General features: G+C 41.9%; 1 protein-coding gene across 20 annotated transcripts in view; it reads left to right on the forward strand.

The window, feature by feature from the left end:
* The window catches only part of lama5 (laminin, alpha 5), a 377,096-nt gene that overhangs the window by 105,421 nt on the left and 247,642 nt on the right, over positions 1–24,033 (forward strand). For all 20 annotated transcript variants that reach the window (XR_009793010.1, XR_009793011.1, XR_009793012.1 and 17 more), the window contains 6 exons: positions 11,221–11,359; positions 11,776–11,918; positions 19,127–19,230; positions 19,303–19,456; positions 22,756–22,916; positions 22,987–23,095. Coding sequence is in view for 17 of the 20 variants with exons in the window: in XM_061806903.1 (XP_061662887.1) it covers positions 11,221–11,359; positions 11,776–11,918; positions 19,127–19,230; positions 19,303–19,456; positions 22,756–22,916; positions 22,987–23,095 (810 nt within the window). In the remaining 3 variants the exon portion in view is untranslated. The remainder of the gene's footprint in view (positions 1–11,220; positions 11,360–11,775; positions 11,919–19,126; positions 19,231–19,302; positions 19,457–22,755; positions 22,917–22,986; positions 23,096–24,033) is intronic.

The raw sequence follows: 24,033 nt of genomic DNA on the forward strand, positions 1-24,033 counted from the left end.
GCTACCACCCCCATGCTTCAAAGTAGAGATGGTGTTCTTGGGATGGAACTCATCATTCGTCTTCCTCCAAACACGGTTTGTGCAATTATGACCAAAAAGTTTGGTCTCATCTGATCACAAAACTTTCTCCCATGACCCCTCTGTATCATCCAAATGGTCATTGGCAAACTGAGGACAGGCCTTGACATGTGCTGGTATAGGCAGGGGAACCTTCCGTGCCATGCATGATTTCAAACAGACGTCTTAGTGTATTACTGTCAGGTTCGACACCCAACGGCTAGACTGAATATGCAATTAATTAGGGACAATGAATAGGTCTTTAATCGACTCATGAGGAAAACACGTTTGGCTAACCAGCTGCACCTCCAAACCACATTCTCAGTCAGCCAAACTGTTGTACCTCTTTTTATTGCTTTCTCAGGTTACATGGTTACACAGTTCAGATCGCTACACCCACCCAACATAAACACTCAGGTACATGTTTCTTCAAGGTTGGACAGTGTCCTCATAAACCCACAAGAGAAAACAGGGCATTGTTTAAAGAAATGTTTATGGCGTTTGGGAGTATCCGCATGTGGTGGAAGGGAAACATTGCCTCCCTGTGTTGAGGAGTATCTGCTTAAGTTCACCAGGGAAACGCTCTGAGGTCACAATGGAGACATCGCTCTCCAATGTACGTGAGTATCTGCTTGAGGTCGGCAGTGTGGAGTCACCTCCCAGGTGTCGCTATGTCACACTAAGTCTCGCACGCAGCTCACAGGGACAACAATTCAGAGCAAACAAATGCATGATAAAACAATTCAAACAATAACTTCTTCTTCTTTTCCTTTCGGCTTGTCCCGTTAGGGGTCGCCACAGCGTGTCATCTTTTGCCATCTTAGCCTATCTCCTGCATCTTCCTCTCTAACCCCAACTGCCCTCATGTCTTCCCTCACCACATCCATAAACCTTCTCTTTGGTCTTCCTCTCGCTCTTTTGCCTGGGAGCTCCATCCTCAGCATCCTTCTCCCAATATACTCACTCTCTCGCCTCTGAACATGTCCAAACCATCGAAGTCTGCTCTCTCGAATCTTGTCTCCAAAACATCCAGCTTTGGCTGTCCCTCTAATGAGCTCATTTCTAATCCAAACAATAACTAAAATAGTAATAAATTCTTTCACAATTACAAACAGTCACCTTGGAAACTCTTTTTAGGTGATTGACTAAGTCCTGTCGTGCAGTCCTGGGCTGATTCGTCACCTTTCTAAGGATCATTGAGACCCCACAAGGTGATATCTTGCATGGGGCTCCACTCCAATTGAGATTGACTGTCATGTTTAGCTTCTTCTATTTTCTAATGATTGCTTCAACAGTGGACCTTTTTTCACCAAGCTGCTAGGCAATTTCTCCGTAGCCCTTTACAGTCGTGTGGAGTTGTAAAATTTTTTCTCTGGTGTCTTTGGACAGCTCTTTGGTCTTGGCCATGTTACAAGTTTGAGTCTTACTTACTATCTGGGGTGGACAGGTGTCTTTATGCAGCTAATGACCTAATACATGGAGTGGAAGTGGACATTTAAAGGCGAACTAACAGGTCTTTGAGGGTCAGAATTCTAGCTGATAGACAGGTGTTGAAATACTGATTTGTATGTATCACGCAAATCGGTAAAAAAAATCATACATTGTGATTTCTGGATTTTTCTTTTTAGATTATCTCTCTCAGAGTGGACAAAATTTCAGACCCCTCCATGATTTCTAAGTGGGAGAAGTTGAGATAGAGCAGGGTGTTCAAATATTCATTTTCTTCACTGTATTCCTGATTGCCGAATCAATTCAAGCACGATATAGGTTCATCTAGAATGATTCAAATTTATTAAGTGGCTGGAAATTGATTCAGTAAATTTTTAGCCAAAAATTCAAATATTGTTTCTGTGAGATAAATCCGTACATACAGGACAGTGTAAGTGAAATTTCCAATATTCCTGTAGTTTTTTGTCAGGGAATCGGGCCAAATAATTTTTTGTCATTAAATATAAAGATTTTCTCGATATAAAGTGGAACCTCAAAGTTTGAACATAATTCGTTAAACTAAGGCCTCCACTGCGCGGTTGTTTCAAAAAGCTCCAGGAAAACATTGAGCTGGCTCACATGAAGATCAAGCCTAGTAAATCTGGAAGCATCTCCATCATCAAGGGAAAACTGTCAGACCACCGCTTTCACATTGGTGAGGAACCAATTTTAACTGTCTCCGAGAAGCCTGTGAAGAGTTTAGGCCGCTGGTACGATGCCTCTCTTAAGGACAAAGAGCAAGTAGAGCATCTCAGAAAGGAGGTTTTGGAGGAGGAATTGACAGAACCCTGCTTCCCGAGAAGTTGAAGCTCTGGTGCTTGCAGTACGTGTTACTTCCTTGACTCCTTTGGCCACTCTATGAGATCCCACTCTCAAAGACAGAAAAGCTGGAGAGACTGATCAGCTCGTTTGTGAGGAAGTGGCTTGGCGTTCCCAGGTACCTCACCAGCATTGGGCTCTATGGTAAAGGGATGCTACACCTGCCCATTTCCAGCCTGGTAGAGGAGTACAAGTGCACCAAAGTAAGACTGGAAATTATGCTACTGGATTCCATCAATCCGCTGCTCGCCCAGACTTCCCCCATCCTGGCCACTGGGAGGAAGTGGACACCGATAGCTGCAACTGAACAAGCAAAGGCAGCACTCAGACACAAGGACATCATTGGCCGAGTCCAGGAAGAGAGGAGTGGCCTTAGGCTCGGGGCCAATAGACCAGTATGGAGCAAGGCCAATACTGCTTAGCGATGCAAGCTGGTGGTCCAGGAGGTATGTCGAGAAGAGGAAGCACAAAGGTGCGCCCAAGCTGTATCACAGGCCAAGCAAGGGCAGTGGTTGGCCTGGGAAGGAATGGAGGCAAAGATCACCTGGAAAGAGCTTTGGGAGATGGAGGGATTCAGGTCAAGCTTTACCATCAGAGATGTACATGACGTCTTGCGTTCACCTAAAACAGTGGTATGCCAAAGATCCCAAGTGCCTCTTATGACCAAATCCTGCAACACTGAAGCACATCCTGGTTGGTTACAAAACCAGGTTTACTCAAGGCCGTTACACCTGGCGGCGCAACCAAATGCTGGAGGGTCTCGTTGGTGTTCTGGAGAACCAGCGGATGAGGGTGAACGACCACCCTTGTCAGCCAACTGGCAACCAAGGCTATTTGTTCGGGAGGGGGAAAGTCAAACCCGCCACACCAACAAACCACCAGACAGTTGGGCAGTGGACGAGACTGGAAAGTGCTGGAAGACCTGGATAAGAAGCAGTTGAGATTGCAACTTCCACCCTACGACCAGATCTAGTGTTTTGGTCTGCCTCTCTCAAGCTTGTCTACATCATCGAGCTCACAGTGCCCTGGGAAAGGGCAGTCAAGGAGGCGTATGAGCGGAAACGGCTGAGGTATGCAGGACTTGCGGCTGAAGCGAAACATCAAAGCTGGAGAGCAGAGGTATGCCCGGTGGAAGTTGGCTGCAGAGGGTTTAATAGCCTCCTCAACATCCAGGCTACTCAGAGAGATGGGAGTCTGAGGGAAGACCCATCGGCAAGCAGTCAGAGATCTCTCCAAGGCAGTAGAAAAGGCCAGCCAGTGGCTGTGGATAAAGAGGAAAGACCCCAATTGGGCCTTCAGGAGAATTGATGGCACCTACGGTGTGAACCTGGGATGCTGGGATTCACTGCTGAACACTCTCGAGAGTGTCGTGGGCCTATCAGTGAGACACTCGATGACTGAAGGAAACCCACTCGATAACCTGTAGGGTGCCATCACTTATTTGAACATCCCACAGAGCCTCATCGGAGCCGAAATATGCAAAGAGGGATATTAACATTTAGTCCTACATAATACATCTTTTGTAAAGTGTTTGATTTTTTTTCAACCTCCGGAAAAAAAAAATTTGATTGGAAATATTGCAAATTAGTGTAATCTGTTCCCAACCTCCAAACAGTAAATTCCCATTTTAATTCCTATTTATGTAAAAACATGCACATCCTGTATTTAAACAATAAAAAATGCAGAAACTTAAAGAAATTTAAATGTGCATCATTTACCATTTCGGTCGTGTCTGTTGGCAACAGTGAATGGATGTTGAGAGAGGGAAGGATGAAGTGTGACTCTGTAGTCACCCTCCATGGTTTCAATGTGTAATTCTCTAGCAGCTTCTCCATTTCTCCTATTATTTGTGGCCTTTGCTTTATGATGCTCGTCATTCTTTTGCCAAAACGAGCAGGCTTTTATTGCATTTTTATTCTTTAGGATAGTCTACTTAGCCATACAATGTTAGCAAGAGCTCTAACAAACACACCTCATTTATGTACCCAGCAATTATCTCTTTCCTTCGATCTACTGTGGTTTGCTCAACCAAACGTTTCTACTGGTAGCACCACTGTCTTTCTTTAGAATCACGGCAACGAAAATACTGGAAAAATAACAATCTTGAGAACAACTCGCGAACGTACGTGCTCTCACTATGAGCATGCATTAGCGTGCTATGAGCACACTCTGGCTTAAGTATGAGTGACTGCTTGACTCGAAGTGGGCAGGAGCTTGTCGTGACACTGCCGCATCGCTTACTTGAGTCGGCTACTCGGTCAACATGGGTTCAGCTTTGCCTGGGTGTTCGGACAGTGAGAATTGTGTCAAAAACCGAGGCATTTTTGATGCAGATTTTTAGGTCCAACGCCGATTTGTACAACTATTGAGACGTTCGAACTCCGAGGTTCCACTGTACTTGAATTATAGCAAGTGGCATGTTGCACAACTGGTTAGCGCAGCTGCCTCACTGTTCAGTCAACCAGAATGCCCGGAGAAAATCCACACAGGCATGGGGACAACAAGAAAACTCTTAACAGGAGCACATTTCATCCAGAAGGTAACTAAATGTGCTTTACATTTACAACAACTGACTATCTATTAAAAAAACAACAACAACAGTATAGTCCAACATGTTTAAAATATTCAGGTGTTGCTTTTTTTTTTTTTTTTTTTTTTTTTTTTTAAGAAGAAAAACTAGCTCAACAGGAAAAAAATGTAAACAGAAGTAAAGGAACCATAGCAAGGAAAAAAAACATCTGCCCAGTACAAGCGCAAGAGAGTATGCTCCCTGGTTTGATGTGGTATTAAAAAAAATAGCTGATCCGGTCAGGAAACTTTCAAAGTAAAGTTCCTCGACCAAATCAAGTCCGCTTTTCCCAACCCCCCACATCATCTACTGTTGAAGTTTGTCCCCGCTGTGAGGGAGCATGTATGCTCCTTCATCCCCTTTGATGGTGTTGGCTCCAAGCTTCCTAATTCTTAATGCCTCCTTTTTCCATTGTTGGTATTTATTGGTTTCCAAAGTGACCTTTGCATTTTTCCCAGTCCATGATGTGATTTTTTTCTCCTACTCTCCTCTTCCGCCGTGATATGTTATCCCTTTCTTTTTTTCATGTTATGCTGTCTGTCTTGTAATGGCCCTCCTGTTTTCTTGTCATATTTGGTCTGGTTTTATTTTTTTCGGGTGCTGAAAATTTGTCCCGTTTCTCCAATGGTTATTTTAGGGTTTGCATCGTATTTGATATGTATGTTACATTTCTTGTACATTGTTATTTTCTCTTGGGGATGTACGAGTTGTTGTCGACATTTTGGGTAATGCTTTACCTCTCTGGTATATTGGTATTTTTTCACAACACGTTTTGTTATTCTGCTTATGTATGGTAGTGGAACTAATTCTATTCCTTTACCAATGCTGTGTTTCGTGTGTTTTCGCAATCCATTGTATAGATTGTTATACTTCTGAGGTGTAAAGATAAAAGCTTATAGTTCCGATTTCCTTACTGACCCATTTTCATCATCTCACGTTGTCTGGGTTGTTGGCAGAGAAAGGGTTGGTTACAGGATTTGACTTCAAAGGTTTCCTAGCTCTTTTTTTTTTTTTTTTTTTTTAATTTAAGAAATGTCATACCAGGATGAAGGCTGGAGTGACAGTTGAAATTATCAGCAGGTTAAAAGATTTCCTCTTAACTGGAATATTGTTTGTCTGAACAAAAGAAATCTAGAAATAATGTATTGAAATAAGAAGACGAGGTGAAGGTTTCAGGCCAAGTTTTGGTGTCATCAGCAGTGGAATAAGATTGAATACTGGCTGAAGACACGCCAAAGCAGAAACGCACAACTCTCAAGTGAAAAAAAAATCCCTTCCAGAACAAATACAGTGGTAGCTTGCTGTATTGCAGTTCACCTTACGCTGCCTCGCCATATTGTTGATTTTTTTACAGTGACGTTTTATAGTCTAAAACAAACATTGTTTTCTGCATCCTGATTGGCTGAGGTAACGTAGACCAATTTGAATCCATATCTCCTGTACGGCACAATGCGTTTGGCTTGGTAAATTTAAAAGTTCGAATGCTGGCAGTATGACTAACCTGGCTCATCTTTGCAAGATTTCTCAGGGTTTTTCAGGGAATAAGACACCAGCTGAACAAACCTTTCTGTTTTAAAAAAAAAAATCAGAGCGCCAAAGGTAGAGTTCTCTGCAGGTTATCAAATGATTTGCAGTATTTCTTTCTGCATGGCTAGTATGGGAAAATTGGAAAAACATTTGAGATTTGTCGGGAGAATTAATTTAGCTTGGATTTGAATGCTTATATGTCTAGCACAAACTGATCTTTCCCCCATTGCTTCACATTCAGCTCATTAATGTGTGAAAATATGTCCACAGCAAATGCAAAATCATAAAGCCCATTCACGTCTCTCAACTCTGGAAAATCTTGGGGTTTTCCCACTAACTCAAAAAACGAGCTAATGTTCTGTTTGAACTCCCAAACTTGTTGAACACTTTCCCCAAACTTAACCAGAGGACACGAGAATTGTAAAGTAGGAATAGTGATCTTATTTCCAAGAACGTAATGGACTGACGATGATTAAGTCACCTTTCTCATATGAAGTTGACAAGTTTTCTAACTGGATGCACAACGATTTACACTGAGTCTCCTGATGAATGATGCAGTTACATAAAATAACATCCTGCTTATGGTTTTATTCTTTAATTTTATCCCAGATGAACAGGAAAAAATATTCCCACCCCAGTTTGCCTAGTGGCCATCCAGGCCACCCAAAGCGAGGAGCTTGGCTCATTAGGTCAGGCAGTCCGCTAGGACGTCAAGCACCAGGGTCCCTACAGGACCACCCAGTGGAAAAACAGGATCCAAACAGGAACAGGTGACAGTTGTGGGCAAAGCACTGCCATGGCAGGAGTGAGAGGCGGCACCTGCTGATGGTTGAGACCCGCCGAGGCATGAGCAAGAGGCGAAAGCTGCTACTTCCGGTTGATCCCGCCAATGCATGGTCGAGAGGTAATGGCGGCTGCTACTGCTCATCGAATCCTGCTGAGGCATGTTTAAGTGGTGGCAGTGACCTGTGTTCGAGCACCGCTGAGGCATGGGCAAAAAACGACGACTGCGCCTGGTCACGCACGACTCAGGCATGAGCGAGAGGTGGCTGTGGCTTGGGAACTGCTGAGGTGTGGATGAGAGGCGGTGGCTTATGCTGCTTGGGTACCACCAAGGCATGGGTGAGAGATCACGGTGTTGCTGCTCGGGCACTGCCGAAGCCTGGGTGAGAGGCGGCTAGGGGTTAGGGATAGCCGAGATATGGACAAGAAGCGCCTGGGGATCAGGCACCACCGAGACATGGACGAGAGGCGGCTGGGGGCTCAAACATCGATGAGAGGAGGAGGCACTGCCGAGACGTGCGAGAGATTGTCTTTCAGCATTAATGGTGCTCTCACAGATGTGTAAGTTACCCATGCCATTAGTGCTAATACTGCCCCATACGATCACAGATGCTGGCTTTTAAACTTACTGTCCATAAGAGTCTGGATGGTTCTTTTCCTCCTTGACACAACATCTACAATTTACTAAAACAATTTGAAATGTGGGCTCGTTGGGCCACAGAATACTTTTCTACTTTACATCAGTCCATTTTAGATGACCTCAAAGAAGGCAACGGGGTTCCTAGTTGTTGTTGAAAAATGTCTTGCTTTTTATATTAGTTTTAAGTTGCACTTACGGATGCTACAGCGAACTGTATTTACTGACATTGGTTTTCTGTTCTATTTCTGAGCCCGTGTGGTGAGCCCCTTTTTACATTGATGTGGGTTTTTGTTGCAGTTCCGTCTGAACAGTTTCCTCTTTACTTTATAGTTGGCCAGCCAGATACTGAGGATGTAAAAGTGGACCACAAATTCCCCAGAAACAATCTTTCTGAATGAAATCACATCAGGCTCACCAATTGTTGGAGAGTGATCACTGAGGCCCAAGTTAACAATGAATAAACTAGTGTTCAACTCAACAAATGTGTTTTTTTTTTTTCCTCTGAGGAAAGAAACCAGTCAAAAACTCACCCACTCATTTGATGTCTGGACTTCTGAAAATAACACAATTTTATCAGAATTTTGGGCTTTTTCTTTTTCCTCACACTGATCTTCAAGCCATTGGTTTAGAAGAATAGGAAAAATAGCACCCTCGCCTTGCAACCCTCACAAGTTATACTATCATGCAAGGAGCAGCTTCATCCAATGGGTCTTGTGCCTCACATGCCTCCCTGTCATAACATAACAGCTAAAACAATTTTTTACATTACATTTTCGGCATTGAGCTAAATTGCAGTTCATAAACTCACATACAGTGGTCTCATTTTTCGTGGTTAATTGGGACCAGAACCACCCGGGAAAAGTCAAAAACCACAAAGTAGTGATGATGTATGTTTATGTGGGTACCAGAACGTCTTAAATATGTAAATAGTATTTGTACTTAGCATATTTGAAACAAAAAGAGGCATGTTGTTTAATTTTTAATTGTAAAATAAATAATAAATATGATATGTACAGTACTATACATTTATCAGATAAATATAAATTCTAAAACACTTACTATATTATATTACTTTATAGTTACCATTCATCACGCAGAGACTGCTGCTGGAGGTGCTGCTGATGTTGCTTTTTGATGGGGAGTTATTTTGGTGTGTGTGTATCTGTGGGTAACAGAATGTTTAAAATGTGTCAACAGTACAACATTTATATTTTACATACTTGAGACAAAAATTACAACAGTAAAAGTGTCTAGTTAAACACAACAACAAAACAATAAAAATTTTATTGCAGTATAGAAAGTGACAAACAAAGCAAATGCATTATGTCTTCTCCTGTAGAACACAGAGTGGAGAATGTTGTGACGTCCCCTGTATCTCACCGTTGTGAAGTCCTCTCCATCTTAGCGTTGTGATGTCATCTCCATCCCACCAATGTGCCTTCCATCATTGCATCACATTGTTTAAGCACATATAGCATCAAGCATTATAAGCAAAACAAGAGAGCAAATATGAGATACAATTAGTACAATTAATCCAACACTGCTGATGGTGTAACTGAGGTTTTTATCTTTGAGAAAATCATGGTGTTGTCTTTGTTTTCCTTTCTGCTTCAAAATTCCCCTGTAATAGGACAGAACCCCATCAACACAATTGCTAAACTCGACAGCTCGACACTTATACGGGCGTAACTCTTTTGAAATTTTTCAAACCAACCTTTGCTTGCCGAAAACCCTCAAGGGATGAATCCCTCTTAGAACCTTTAGGTTTGTCAACGCTTTCTTCAGACTCTTCATTATGGTTACCTGCTTGTTTTTCTGTCATTTGCTGTCCACAAAGCGGATGCAGCTTACATTTCAAACAATCCTCTTAGTTTGCAGAGTCACAACACGTTTCGCTTCCTTGTTGAAGGTTATTGACATGGTTTTACAGACATTTCCCTCATCCTTTATGTAGTGTAGTGTCAATTCATTCACGGCCCAATGGCGTGCCACTGAAGTGTCATTTCTGGCGTCTTTCAGCATGTAGTATCCACTAGTTTTACTTTTTCGCCTATCATCATCATCTTCCTCTTCTGCTTGGGGGCTTCGGAGGAATCTTTAACATCAACACTGTGCTTTGGTGGTATTGTGAACTAGAAATTTTATCGCACCCACAGCGAAAAGCTTTGAAAAGAGTGGCTAGGAAGGACAACGGAGAGAATGGAATGGAAGTTGCTGGGTGGGGCTTCAATGATGCACAGCTAATGAGTTCACGAGATAAATCCACATGTGCTCTCATTGGTCGATGTCATTCCGGGGACCAATCACTCGCCTTGTATCAAGGCGTCTTCCCATAATACAGTGCAATATAGTTAGGGATTACTGTATTTGAGAATAAACAAACCAAATCAGTAAATTGTATTTTTTTAGATTATTATTATTATTTCTTTTTACAATGAAAAAGATGTTATTTTGAAGGAATTGAGGCGGCACTGTGGCGCTGCTGTAAAGTGTTGGCCTCATAGTTCTGAGGACCCAGGTTCAATCCTGGCCCTGTCTGTGTGGAGTTTACATGTTCTCCCTGTGCCTTCATGGGTTTTCTCCAGGCACTCCACTTTCCTTGCACATCCCAAAAACATGCAACATTAATTGGACACTCTAAATTGCCCCAGGTGTGATTGTGAGTGCAACTGTTTCTCTCTTTGTGCCCTGCAGTTGGCTGGCAACCAGTTCAAGGTGTACCCTGCCTCCTGCACGTTGACAGTTGGGATAGGCTCCAGCAACACTTGTTTGGATAAGTGGCAAAGAAAATGGATGGATGGATAGCATGAACACCATCTATATGATTGGCTGGCAAGCAGTTCACACGGTGTACCCCGCTTCCTGACAACTGGGATAGGCTCCAGCATACCCGCGACCCTTGTGAGGATAAGCGGCTAGGAAAATGGATGGATGGATGGATGGATGGATGGATGGAGAGAAGGAAATGAGTTATTGTTGGTCTAGCCCTCCACCGCAGTTCAGATATTTCATTTGGCTCCCAGTTGAAAATAATTGCCTGGATCTGCTTGCAAATTGGTAATGGGTGTGAGAGAGGGCCGCCCACCATTTGGCCAAAGAATCATCACAATGTAACAAAGCAATGAATCAAAGGTTCAAACCTACATCTTTTTCAGGACGTTCGAACAAAACCCCCCACCTGCCACCATGATAAACTAGTTTAAAAAGTTAAGTTGTAATCCTTTAGGCTAACACATTGTCTTGTATCCATGTTTATTTTCTCAAGGCGATGATTTGAAGCTATTGTCTCTCCTCTTTCCTTCATCCTACTGCCTGGTGTTGGTGGGTGTGCTTTCAGTCCAAGGTGCTGTTGCCGGTGTGGGTGGTCTCTCCAGACCTATTCCGGATGGTGATGCGCTACACCAACATGGGGGGCGTTGATGTCCGGGGTCGGGTGTCAGTGCTGGAGGACGATGGGAAAAACGTCTGCGCCAACTGTGAGTGCTGCTGGTGGGCTGTTTGCTGTTCTTCCTCCCTCTTCCTGTGAGATGCCTCAGCTTCATCGCATCAGTTGGATGAGGCGAGAGTTTAACACTCAAACTTGATATAAACTCCCCTCTTGGCTCCTCCTGTTTTTTGCTTCTTGACTCCTCTTCATCCTCTTCCAGTTTTTTGTGGACTGTATCATCCTCTTCCACTTTCTCCCACATGACTCCTCCTCTCCTCATCTCCTGTCTTCTCCTTCTTTTTCGCCTCTTAGCAGTTTTTCTTTTTCTTGTCTGTTGCTTTTTCTCTTCTCTTTGTTCTTGTCCTTTTCTTGCTCATTTTACACCGTAACTTCAAACATGTTATTGTCATACAAGTGTAAAAATAAATGGGGAACACTATGACGATGAGGATGATCATTTTCCAGGTTCCGAGCAGTCCAAAGAGATTGTCTTCAGTGCAAGCACAGCGCCAACCTTTGTCAACATTCCCCAGAACAATTTTGTGGAACCTTTTGTTCTCAACCCTGGAAATTGGACTGTGCTCATCGAGGCTGAAGGAATTCTGCTGGTGAGAGTCATTGGTCATCTCGCGAGTACCTGCGTGTGCATATATGTAGAATGTATGCATAGGTACAGTATGTGCAGTGGAATCTCGGGTTATAAACCTAATTCATTCCGTGATCCTGTTTGGGAAAACGTTCTTAACTTAACTTGACAAAAGGCAAATACTTTTTCATGGCACTCTTTAAGTATGCAGACACAGATGCTTATGCACACATGTTTCACTGGAAAGTGAGTCCACTACTCACTTTTTGTGAATATTTTTTATTTTTAAAATCATGGAAAAGCAACGACAAAGCTTTTATCAGTCTCATAATCCTAAATGGGCTGAAAACAATCAGGATTTTTGGGGCCAATCACCCATGAGTGAGTTGAAACAAATTATAACCAATCACCGATCTGATCACAAGATGGAGCACTGAGTCTATTTAAACGACCCGTTTGTTTACTGTATATACTTGTACTGAATTGCTCAAAAAAGAGACAGACAGTAATTCATAGTTTTTCACTGTTAATAGGGACCAGATCCCCCAGTGAAATGTAGGACACCCCCCAGTCACCACGGCCAACCGCTGCCAACCCCCCCCAGACGCACTTCAGAATTTTTACGCATGTGTAGCCGGGTAACAGAATGACTAAAATATGTAAACAGTATTTATACTTTACATATTTGAGATGAAGCTTACAACAGTACACGTATTTACTTAAATCTTTAATTATAAAACCTTTGTTAATCTTTACTGCAACAGTCGCCTGACCATTGCGCATGCAGTACCACAGCCATAACTTTAACATAGATTAGGTAGGATGTGAATTGTGTATCTTATATCCTGACTTTGTTTATTTGAGTGCTTTTTATTTTTTGACTATCTGCAGCCCGTTGGGCACCATGAGGTGAGGTGTGCCTTAGGTGTGACAGAGGAATTTAAGGTGGAGGTGGGACTGCATCAGGGATCAGCTCTGAGCCCCTTCCTGTTTGCAGTGGTAATGGATAGGCTGACAGATGAGGTTAGACTGGAATCCCCTTGGACCATGATGTTCGCAGATGATATTGTCATATGCAGTGAAAGCAGGGAGCACGCAGAGGAACAGTTGGAAAGATGGAGACATGCACTGGAAAGGAGAGGAATGAAGATTAGCCGAAGTAAAACAGAATATATGTGCGTGAATGAGAAAAGTAGAGGGGGAAGAGTGAGGCTACAGGGAGAAGAGATAGCGAGGGTGGACGACTTCAAATACTTGGGGTCAACAATACAGAGCAATGGAGAGTGTGGTCAGGAAGTGAAGAAACGGGTCCAAGCAGGTTGGAACAGCTGGCGAAAGGTGTCTGGTGTGTTATGTGACAGAAGAGTGTCTGCTAGGATGAAGGGCAAAGTTTACAAAACAGTGGTGAGGCCGGCCATGATGTACGGATTAGAGACGGTGGCACTGAAGAAACAACAGGAAGCTGAACTGGAGGTGGCAGAAATGAAGATGTTGAGGTTCTCGCTCGGAGTGACCAGGTTGGATAGGATTAGAAATGAGCTCATTCGAGGGACAGCCAAAGCTGGATGTTTTGGAGACAAGATTCGAGAGAGCAGACTTCGATGGTTTGGACATGTTCAGAGGCGAGAGAGTGAGTATATTGGTAGAAGGATGCTGAGGATGGAGCTCCCAGGCAAAAGAGCGAGAGGAAGACCAAAGAGAAGGTTTATGGATGTGGTGAGGGAGGACATGAGGGCAGTTGGGGTTAGAGAGGAAGATGCAGGAGATAGGCTAAGATGGCAAAAGATGACACGCTGTGGCGACCCCTAACGGGACAAGCCGAAAGGAAAAGAAGAAGAAGCCCGTTGGGCAGCATAATATTGTGCAACCTGTCACCCAGTCCTAAGCCTGGAGAAATGCAGAGGGTTGGTCAGGAAGGTGATCCAGCGTAAAACAGTGCCAAACATATGTGAGGGTTCATCATACAAATTCCATAATGGTTAGGTTGTGGCCCGGGCTTCCTACGCTGCGGCTCTGTTCATCTGCAAGGCGTAGTTAGAAATTCAGATAATGTAGGTCGAAGACAAAAAAGAGAAGGAAAGCGGCTGGGTTGGCAGAAGAAGAAGAAGAGGAATGCACAGACCCTACAGCTGAGGATAGGGACTTTGAATGTTGGGACTATGATGGGAAAAGCTCAGGAGTTAGTTGACATGATGATTAGGAGAAAGGTTGATATATTGTGCATCCAAGAGAGGAAGCGGAAAAGGAGTAAGGCTAGAAGTTTATGTGCAGGGTTTAAATTATTTTATCATAGAGTAGATGGGAAGAGAAATGGAGTAGGGGGTATTTTGAGGAGCTGGCTAAGAATGTCTTGGGGGTGAAAAGAGTATCAGATCATGTGATGAGGATGAAATTTGAACTTGAGGGTGTTATGTATAATGTGATGAATGGCTATGCCCCACAGGTAGGATGTGACCTTGAGTTGAAAGAGAAATTCTGGAAGGAACTAGCCAAAGTTGTCCCGAGCATCCCAGACAGTGAGAAAGTTGTGATTGGTGCAGATTTCAATGGACATGTTGCCGAAAGTAATAGGAGTGATGAAGAAGTGATGGATAAGTACAGCATTGAACAGCGGAACTTTGAGGGGCAGATTGTGGTGGACTTCGCAAAAAGGATGGAATTGGCAGTGGTGAACACTTATTTCCAGAAGAGACAGGAAAATAGAGTGCCCTACAAGAGCGGAGGTAGAAGCACGCAGGTGGATTATATTTTGTGCAGACGATGTAATCTGAACCAGGTTACAAATTACAGGAAGTCATCTAAGGAAAGAGATGAGCGAAGAAGAAGTGGGACATGGAGAGGACTGAGGAGAGGCGAAAGGCATACATTGAGATGCGTTGTAGGACAAAGGTAGAGGTAGCGGAATTTAAACAAGAGGCATGTACACCAGGTTGGATATGAAAGGAGAAAAGGATCTCTACAGGTTGGCCAGACAGAGGGATAGAAATGGTAAGGATGTGCAGCAAGTAAAGGTGATTAAGGATAGCGATGGAAATACGTTGAGTGGTGGCAGTAGTGTGCTAAGTAGATGGAAAGAGTACTTTGAGAAGTTAATGAATGAAGAAAATGGGAGAGAAGGAAGAGCAAAAGAGGCAAGCGTGAATGACCGGGAAGTGGCAATGATGAGTCAGGGGGAAGTTAGAAAGGCACTGAACAGAATGAAAAATGGAAAGACAGTTTATCCTGATGACATACCAGTGGAGGTATGGAAGCAATTTGGAGAGGTGGCTGTGGAGTTTTTGGAGGTATGGAAGCAATTTGGAGAGGTAAATCTCTCTATGGCAGATGGTTTATTACCTCTTTAAATACGCATTGTTCTCAAATGAGTCAACTTGGCATTATAAGTACTTCTTGATAATTTGAGATTGAGAAGAATAATTCCTACCTGAAATGGCCGTGACACAGCCGTGTGTTTTTCGTTGGGCACTATCCATCCCGTTTAATTGCCGAAATTCATCGATCTTTTATCATCTTTTTATCTGGTATTCTAGAGAATTTGTTTGTTTGTCGATGCGTTGTAAGATTTTTCAATTCTAAAGTTATGTACCTAGGCTCCAAAAAGTTGGAAATCAACTGCTCTGGTCAGATCATGTGTTCAACAGAATGGCAGCACACCATGAGCTCTCGTACTAGCTTGGTAGGGTACATAACGACGTATTGCCTGCTTGCGAGCCGTATCATGTTAAAAGTACATGAACGTACCATAAGCAAGCCTAAAGCGAACATCCTCTCCTGTTATGAGCATCGGTTACCACCAGCACATTTGTTTTCCCTAGTTTCTACTTATAATACAATGTCGCGATCCACTCATCTTGTCATCCCCATGGTAACGAGTGTATCCGGTCGCATTTAAGTTGACAGAATAAAGCCCAATCATCATAAAAAATGTGAGGCTGTGATATCAGAATACAAGATTTTATTTCACTAGTCTGACATAGTGCAATCGTGAATGAGCAATTTTTTCTTGTAGTTTGATCCACAGTTTATGTATCGTCTCAACCACGTCTCTCCCATGCTTCCATGTTTTTTTTAACAACTTTATTGCGTGCGTGTCAGATATTCACAGTAATGCATCAAAAGATGTGAAAAAAAACATATACATACTACTATATATAAATAAACTAGGTGGTGTGGTGGAGCAGCTCTGAGGACCGGGGTTCAAATCCCGGCCCCGCCTGTGTAAAGTTCTCCCTATGCCTGCATGGGTTTTCTCCGGGCACTCCGCTTTCCTCCCACATCCCAAAAACATGCATTCATTGGAGACTGTTCATTGCCCCTAGGTGTGATTGTGAATGTGACTGCTGTCTGTCACCTTGTGCCTTTTGATTGGCATGCAACCAGTTGAGGGTGTACCCGCCTCCTCCGCGATGACAGCTGGGATTGCCTCCAGCACTCCCAGGACCCTTGTGAGGATAATGAAAATGGTTGGATGGATGGATAAATAAACTACCTTTTAGATTCAGATTCATCCTCTCCTTTATACACTGCAGTTGTCCTGTCCCATGTGCAGAAAAACACCCCCAAAGCATGATGCTACCACCCCCATGCTTCACAGTAGAGTACTTTATAGTAGGGATGGTGTTCTTGGGATGGAACTCATCATCCGTCTTCCTCCAAACACGGTTAGTGGAATTATGACCAAAAAGTTCAATTATTGTCTCATCTGACCACAAAACTTTCTCCCATGACACCTCTGTATCATCCAAATGGTCATTTACACCACGCCGCACGTTAACCTCCGTAAACGTCTCTGTGACAGATGTTTTTTTTTTTTTTAAATACGCATTGTCAACTTGGCATTCAGGGTACACCCTGAATTTGTTGTCAGCACAATCACACCTAGGGGCAATTTAGAGTCTCCAATTAATATATGTTAGACAGACGTTAGACAGATCTTCAAACACTCTGTGCACTCTGTGTTCCGATAGGAGCAAAAAATATCCAGGAGGAAACTCACCCCCACGTCCCCCATCGACAGACATTTTCAGTGTTTTTCCAAATTGGTCATTCTCATCCCTGATATATGTATATACATAGTACTGTGTGTGTCAACAATAGAGACCCAATTCCAAATTAAGTTGCGACTTTGTATTAAATATAAATAAAAAATAATTTTATTAAGAATAATTTTGTGTAAATGTTCAAACAAGATTTAATTGGATACACTACAAAGACTATAATGTTAAAACTGATAAACGTTCTTGTTTCAACAAATCATCATTTATCCATCCATCAATTTTCTGTGCTGCTTATCCTCACCATGGTCGCTGTCGTGCCCTAGCCTATCCCAGCTGTCATTGGGCAGGAGGCAGGGTACACCCTGAACTGATTGTCAACCAATCGCAAGCAAATAATCATTAACTTGAAATTTTATGGCTGCAACAAATTAAAAAAAAAAAAAGGTAGGACAGGGTCATCTTTACCACTGTTCCATTACTTTTCTTTGAACAGCATTCAAGACATGGGAACTGAAGACACTTCATTATTCAAGGTTTGTAGGTGGGATTTTTTCCCATTTTTGCTTGATGTATGTCAGGTTCACTAATCAGATATTCATTAAACAGGACAAAAAAAGGAAGCAAAGTTCCAGTCTCGCAAGGAGAGAGGAGAGGAACTGTCTCGTACAATTCACTGCACTCTCCTGATTATCCTCTCCTCAGCACCTCTATTTATTTAGTTTTAAGACGGCCTTATTTACATGGATGTTACAAAATGAAGACGACAAGCAAAACAGTTTGAAACAAGGTGTACATGTCTGTTCATGTGGGTGTGCATGTGTGGAAGATTGCTGAATACATGTTTGGTCATCATTTCTTTAACAGGCAGCAGTTCTAACAGTTCTGATGATTAGATGTTTTTGTTCTTGCTATGTACTGCTAGGAGGCTGCCACGTTATCTAGAGCAGAGCAAAGCATTTCATTATTGGAAGCAGATGTATGATAATTATGATCACAATTATTCCTACAATGTACAACTTCAGCTGTTCAACATTCTGGGGTCTCCCTTGTCATATTTTATGCTCCATAATGCACCACACATTTTCAATAGGAGACAGGTTTGTAGTGGAGGCAGGTCAATTTAGTACCCGCAGTTTTACTACAAAGCCACACTGTTGTAATGTACAGAATGTGGTTTGGCATTAATGGTGCCTTGATAGATGTGTAAATTCCGCATACCATTAGGACGAACACAGCCCCATACCATCACAGATGCTCGTTCTTGAACTTTGGGTCCTCAAAGAGTTCGCATGGTTCTTTTCCTCTTTGGCTCGGAGAACACGATAATGACAATTTCCGAAAACAATTTGAAATGTGAACTTGTCGGACCACAGAACTATTTTCCACTTTGACAACAGTCCATTTTAGATGAGCTCAGGCCCGAAGAAGCCACCGGGTCTTGATGATCAATGGCTTTTGCTTTTCATAGTAGAGTTGTAAGTTGCACTTATGGATGGAGCACCGAACTGTATTTACTTACAGTGGTTTTCTGAAGTGTTCCTAAGCCCATGTGGTGTTATCATTTACATATTGATGTCTGTTTTGATGCAGTCCCGCCTGAGGGATCAAAGATCGCGAGCATCCAATGTTGGTTTTCGGCCTTGCCACTTACATGCAGTGATTTCTCCAGATTCTCGGAACCTTTTGATGATATTGTGAACCGTAGATAATGCAGTCCCTAAATTCTTTGCAATTGTACACTGAGGAACGTTGTCCTTAAGTTTGACTATTCTATAACCCACTTGTTCACAAAGGGGGGAACTTCGCCTCATCTTTGCTTCCGAATGACTAACCAATTCAGGGAACCTCATGGCACACAACTATTCCCAATTAGCCTGTTCACCTGCTGGATGTTCCAAACAGGTGTTTGAAGAGCATTCCACAACTTTCTCAGTCTTTTTTGACACTAGTCCCAGCCTTTTTGGACTGTGGTGTGGCCATAAAATGACAAATTTATGATTATTTACGAAAAACAATCAACAATCAGTTTGAACATTAAATATATTGTCTTTGCAGTGTGCAGTATTTTATTAAATATAAGCTGAACATAATTTGCAAATCATTGTATTCTGTTTTTATTTGTTTAACAATTTCATTGGAATTGGGTTTGTACTTTACATAAGTGTGAGTGTATTGTTTATATATGTCCATGTGTAAAATAATAATATAATAACCTTATTGTTATCCTGCTCAGGATTTTTTGGTCCTTCTACCGAGCGCTTACTACGAGGCTCCCGTCCTGCAAATGCATGTCTCAGAGCCATGCATGTTCAACTCTCCATTGGATGCCAGCCACAAGTAAACATGTTGTTTTTGTTGTTGTTTTGGTCTGTGCTACAATGGGTGTTTTTCTTGCTTGTGTCCCAGCAGCTGTCTACAGTACACGTACTTGTCTCTTGAAGCCTTTCCTTCCCTGTCTGGGAATGATGCTGGTTGTCGCCATGACAACCAACTGCCGCACCCCTGCCCCAGTGAAAGGCTCACCCTTCACCATCCCGACATGGCTGTCTGCAGGGGCAATGACGTAAGAAAGTGAATGCCTTATTCTAGGTTTGTAATTACATCAAACAAATTTAGAGCTGTCAAATATTATGGAATGTCTGCATTTGCTGTGGAAATCAGAGTCCTGACTCGTTACGGCTGTAACCCTAATAGTGCTAGATATGGAGGAGAAGAAAAATAAAAGACTGACTTTACTGACCAGTACGGGGCAGACGTTGGTCAGTACAAATTTGTCAATAAATTTGATGGGAAAAATCAGCGCATCCACACGGAACAGCTGCCCATCGCCCTTGGTATCTGCTGTTCGGTTAATAAGAGGGAATGCTTGATTCACACTATATTAGTACACCACTCAACTACCACAGAGACCAATGTTGTCTTTGCATCTGGTGTCAGTGCATTACAAGTCACTAATCATGGCCTACATGATCGCACATAAGCTACACTTCTTATAAGTATTGTTATCATGAAGGAAGGGCGAGGATTCATGGTATGCTAATTTCTCAGGTATCGTGACATGAAGTGACCAAGCAAGCTTGTCTATAACTGATTGGGTGAACCAGTATACTTGTCACATAGACGTGACTTGACGCCTTCACGTGTAGCGTACCCAGTTTCTAACAAAATAATAGGAAAGTTGTTGTTATACAGTGCCTTGTGAAAATATTTGGCCCCTTGAACTTTTCAACCTTTCGCAACATTTCAGGCTTCAAACATAAAGATATCAAATTAAATTTTTTTGTCAAGAATCAACAACAAGTGGGACACAATCGTGAAGTGGAACAAAATTTATTGGATATTTTATACTTTTTTAACAAATAAAAACCTGAAAAGCGGGAGGTGCAATATTATTCAGCCTCCTGGCATTAAAACCAAATCTTAAACCGGACATTATCAATGAGTGACTGAGTAAAATAGAATTTTTACGACTAAATGATGTTAATGTCGATGACGTTCGATCTTTAATGAGGTAGAATGGTAATAATGAGATAACTCAATATAAGAATGACAAAGATTGATGAAGATGGAAATTTTAAGAATTTAATACAATGATAAAAATTGTTCAGATACCATTCATCCTACAGTTGTCCCTGGCAGACGCGAGGTAAGGTTGCGATATTAAGGCAAAATTCAATGTTAATTGAACATAAATCAATAAAAGTAAAAATGGTTAAAATGATAAAAATTGTTCAGATAACATTCATCCTACAGTTATCCCTGCCTGACGCGAGGTCAGGTTGCGATGTTATGGCAAAATTCAATGTTAATAGAACATAAATCAATAAAAGTAAAAATGGTTAAAATGATAAAATTGATGGTAAGAAGGATTAGATAAATGATAAAAATAGCAAAAAGCAATATAAGTGAAGTGAGCTTCAAAGCGTCTAAAAGCATCAGAAATTAGGGATAATAAACATTTTTGAGTGAGCCTGTTAGGGTTGATCAAGTCCTATATAGCTCGAAGCCCAATTTAATAATAAGGGTTTTCAGGATTACGGATAAGTTGTCAAGCCAACTTGCCCTTCATAGGTAACCACGTAATATCGCTGGTATTATCCTGCCATTACCTTATTATAGTAGTTTTACTTGCGCCCAATCTCAAAAAGAGTCGTCAATTTAGGCACTCCAAGTGGCCAATTCCTTCTTCCCGCCAGCTTGCCACACGACTATTACACCTATCGAAAGACCTTGTCTCTTTGTCAGCGAAAACTGAACAAAAAGCCCCGAACTTCCGTATCCAAGGTTTTTAGATCTTTTTGGTGGAACATTCTGGAAAATGTTGGCTGAATCTACGCCTAGTGGCAAGGGCCTCCTTTGGTTCATCCTATTGGGCCCCATTTGCCATTCCTGGCTTGACTTGTCACGCCCTTCTTTAGCTTCACTCAATTTTGTCATTCTCCCTTTAATTAATAAATGCATCTTTTAAAAATATAACCACAACTCGCGTTCGGTTTCACCCTAGTTTTGAACAATAGCATAAATGTATCAACATTCTTGTGAATACAATTCTCTCATGCATTCTCAGGCTTGTTTTAGTTGGTTGCTCATCATGTGCTTCCTTGTCTGAGAGAGACAGCCATAAACATGTTATATTCTTTTCACAAAGCTGTTTCAAAGCATCTTATTTTTTGCTAAAAGTCCAGTGGAAAAATAGTTGAAATCTATTTCTGCTTGCCGACTTCCCGCGTGGTCATTCGAGTGTGACGGGCTTCCTGTTCAGTAACTTGATGCTGCAACCATCTTGAAAAATGTTAGGTATGGCTTGACAGCTGCATCCTGTCACTGTCTTTATATCAGAAATAAGATGTGAATACAAAGATATAACAATAATTGGGTTCTTAAGGTTGCTAACCCCGATATATATATGTAATACAAAGATATGAAAAATAATCAGGTTTATATAAGGTTACTGACTTTGGTATACGTATGCAATGCAATGAGAAGCTAAGCGGGTAGGCTACGTTTATCAGAGAGCTCTTTGCCGTGCTGGTGACCCAATCGAGTGTAATTTTGTTTGGCGACATCTGGTGTGTAATTTGAGAGTTGGTGGCTCAGCTCAAAACATGAACCTTAAGCCATACACCCCAATTGTTATCAATTTGCTCCATTGCAATTTGTGGTATGGCAACCTATCTGACACCATACATAATTTATTCAATATATGAACCTTGTTTTTTTTTGCAAAACAGACATCAGTTTTAATTTTGACATTTGATAGCTGATTAGTCACATTTAATGCATCTGGTTTAAATAAAATAAAAAAGAGATATTTTTCAAACCAAGGTTGAAAACAGTATTAGCATAGGCTAATTATTCAATACACACAAATGTTCTTGACAATGGCCCGTTAAAATCTTATCTATTTTACTTTTATTCAAGCAACAGTTGTGTCCGTGGTTACAAGGTTGATGCAATAAGTAAATTAAAATAAAGTTGTTGTGGTAAAAGTGTGCCAAGTTATTATTAATAAAGAACTGGCTGTTGCACCACAGCCACTGAAGGAATGACTGTGTTCTGTACGTATATAGTGGAGGAGCGCCGACTCGTGCAAAAGAGCTGGCATGAGTAGCTGAAAAATAGTTCTAAGATGTATCTCAGCAATTTGGTTTTTCTTGTTCTAATTTGCATGTTTTTCCACTTACCTGAAAATATATTTTGAAAATTTTAAAAATGACTTTCACTGAAATATGGTTTTTAGAGGTGTAGAGAACATTAAATGATGTAAATGCGCTTCTTGAGCGGTTTAGACATTAAACATGATGTAAATGTGCCTTAATAAAATCATTGTTCATAAGACATTTGTGCAAACTTTGCCAACAGATCAATGTGGAAATGCGAACAAATGTGAAGACTGATGTCTATGTACTGGTGGTGGAGTACGCCAATGTGGAGGAGTCACCACAAATGCTTGCTGTAACCTTTAATTTGCCAACAGTTCAAAGGCAACAACATAGTGTTACTCTGATCCACTGCACTTTCAGGTGCTCCTCCAAAGTACTGTTCGTCATAATGTTTGAAATTTGTCTTCATTAAATGTTTTTGTTTATACAGCTTCCTGTGTCGAGCGGTTGCTGTCGATGAACACAAACGAGTAGCACGCTTCTCTCTGCCCGGTGACACGGAACTACAGCTGTCTGCTGAGAACGCCAGCTTTTTCCTGGTACACATGCCAACACCATGACTTGTTTGGTGCTCTGTTGCCAAATCCAATGTGCAATCATATGACTGAAAATGGATATTCATAGATACACATATTGCATGGAGGCTGGCACAAAATATTAATATTGTGATAAATTGTCTCCTTCTCAAGTCATCTCCCCTATTTGGAATTCGGAGTTGGTTGTCCCAAGGATTTACGGTTCTAAATTCTCAGAGGTTAATGCCCCTGGTAGTTTCACCCAGGGTAAACAGGTTGAAGACCAGATAAAGGATTTTTCAGATCCAATCTTTACAACAAAGAAAGTTTGCCTTCATTTACCATCGCTGAAACGCGGTCACCAAGTACCCACTTTGGAAATGGGCCTGGAAGTTGGACACAATCTTGAGCCAATACAGCAGGGTTCCCTAAAAGTCCCTAAAAAAAACTTAATTTTCGAAGGTGCATTTAGGGGCCCCTAAAATTCCTTAAAAATCCACAAAAAACGGTCAAGGCCCTAAAAAGGCCTTAAATTAAAAAAAAATCAAAGGACCTCTACCGCCAAAATTCTCCCTAAAAAAATTAATCTTTTATTAAAAAAAAAATAAATAGTGATCCGTCTGGCGTCTAAAACAGCCAGAAATTGTCAACAGAAGTCACCGTGTTCACAACTAGTCGCCGTATTGTCGCCGATATTCCATTGTTCGTTTCCGTGAGTAGGGATTTCACTTCGTCTTCGTTACGACGTAGCGTAGTTCTTTCATCGATCCTTGTATCATGGGGAAATGCATTTTTCAAGATGCTTGGGTTGAAAGTAAGGAGTTTGGAAGCTGGGTTCGTCGAGATCCAAAAGATCGGCACATGTTTTACTGCCATCTGTGCAAGCAGAGTTACCAGGTTGGAAAGATGGGCGTCAAAGCGCTGGAGTCACACCGGAAAAACAGGAGACACGCTGATTTGGC

This window comes from Syngnathoides biaculeatus, chromosome 2, assembly GCF_019802595.1.
Source record: "Syngnathoides biaculeatus isolate LvHL_M chromosome 2, ASM1980259v1, whole genome shotgun sequence".
NCBI lineage: Eukaryota > Metazoa > Chordata > Actinopteri > Syngnathiformes > Syngnathidae > Syngnathoides > Syngnathoides biaculeatus.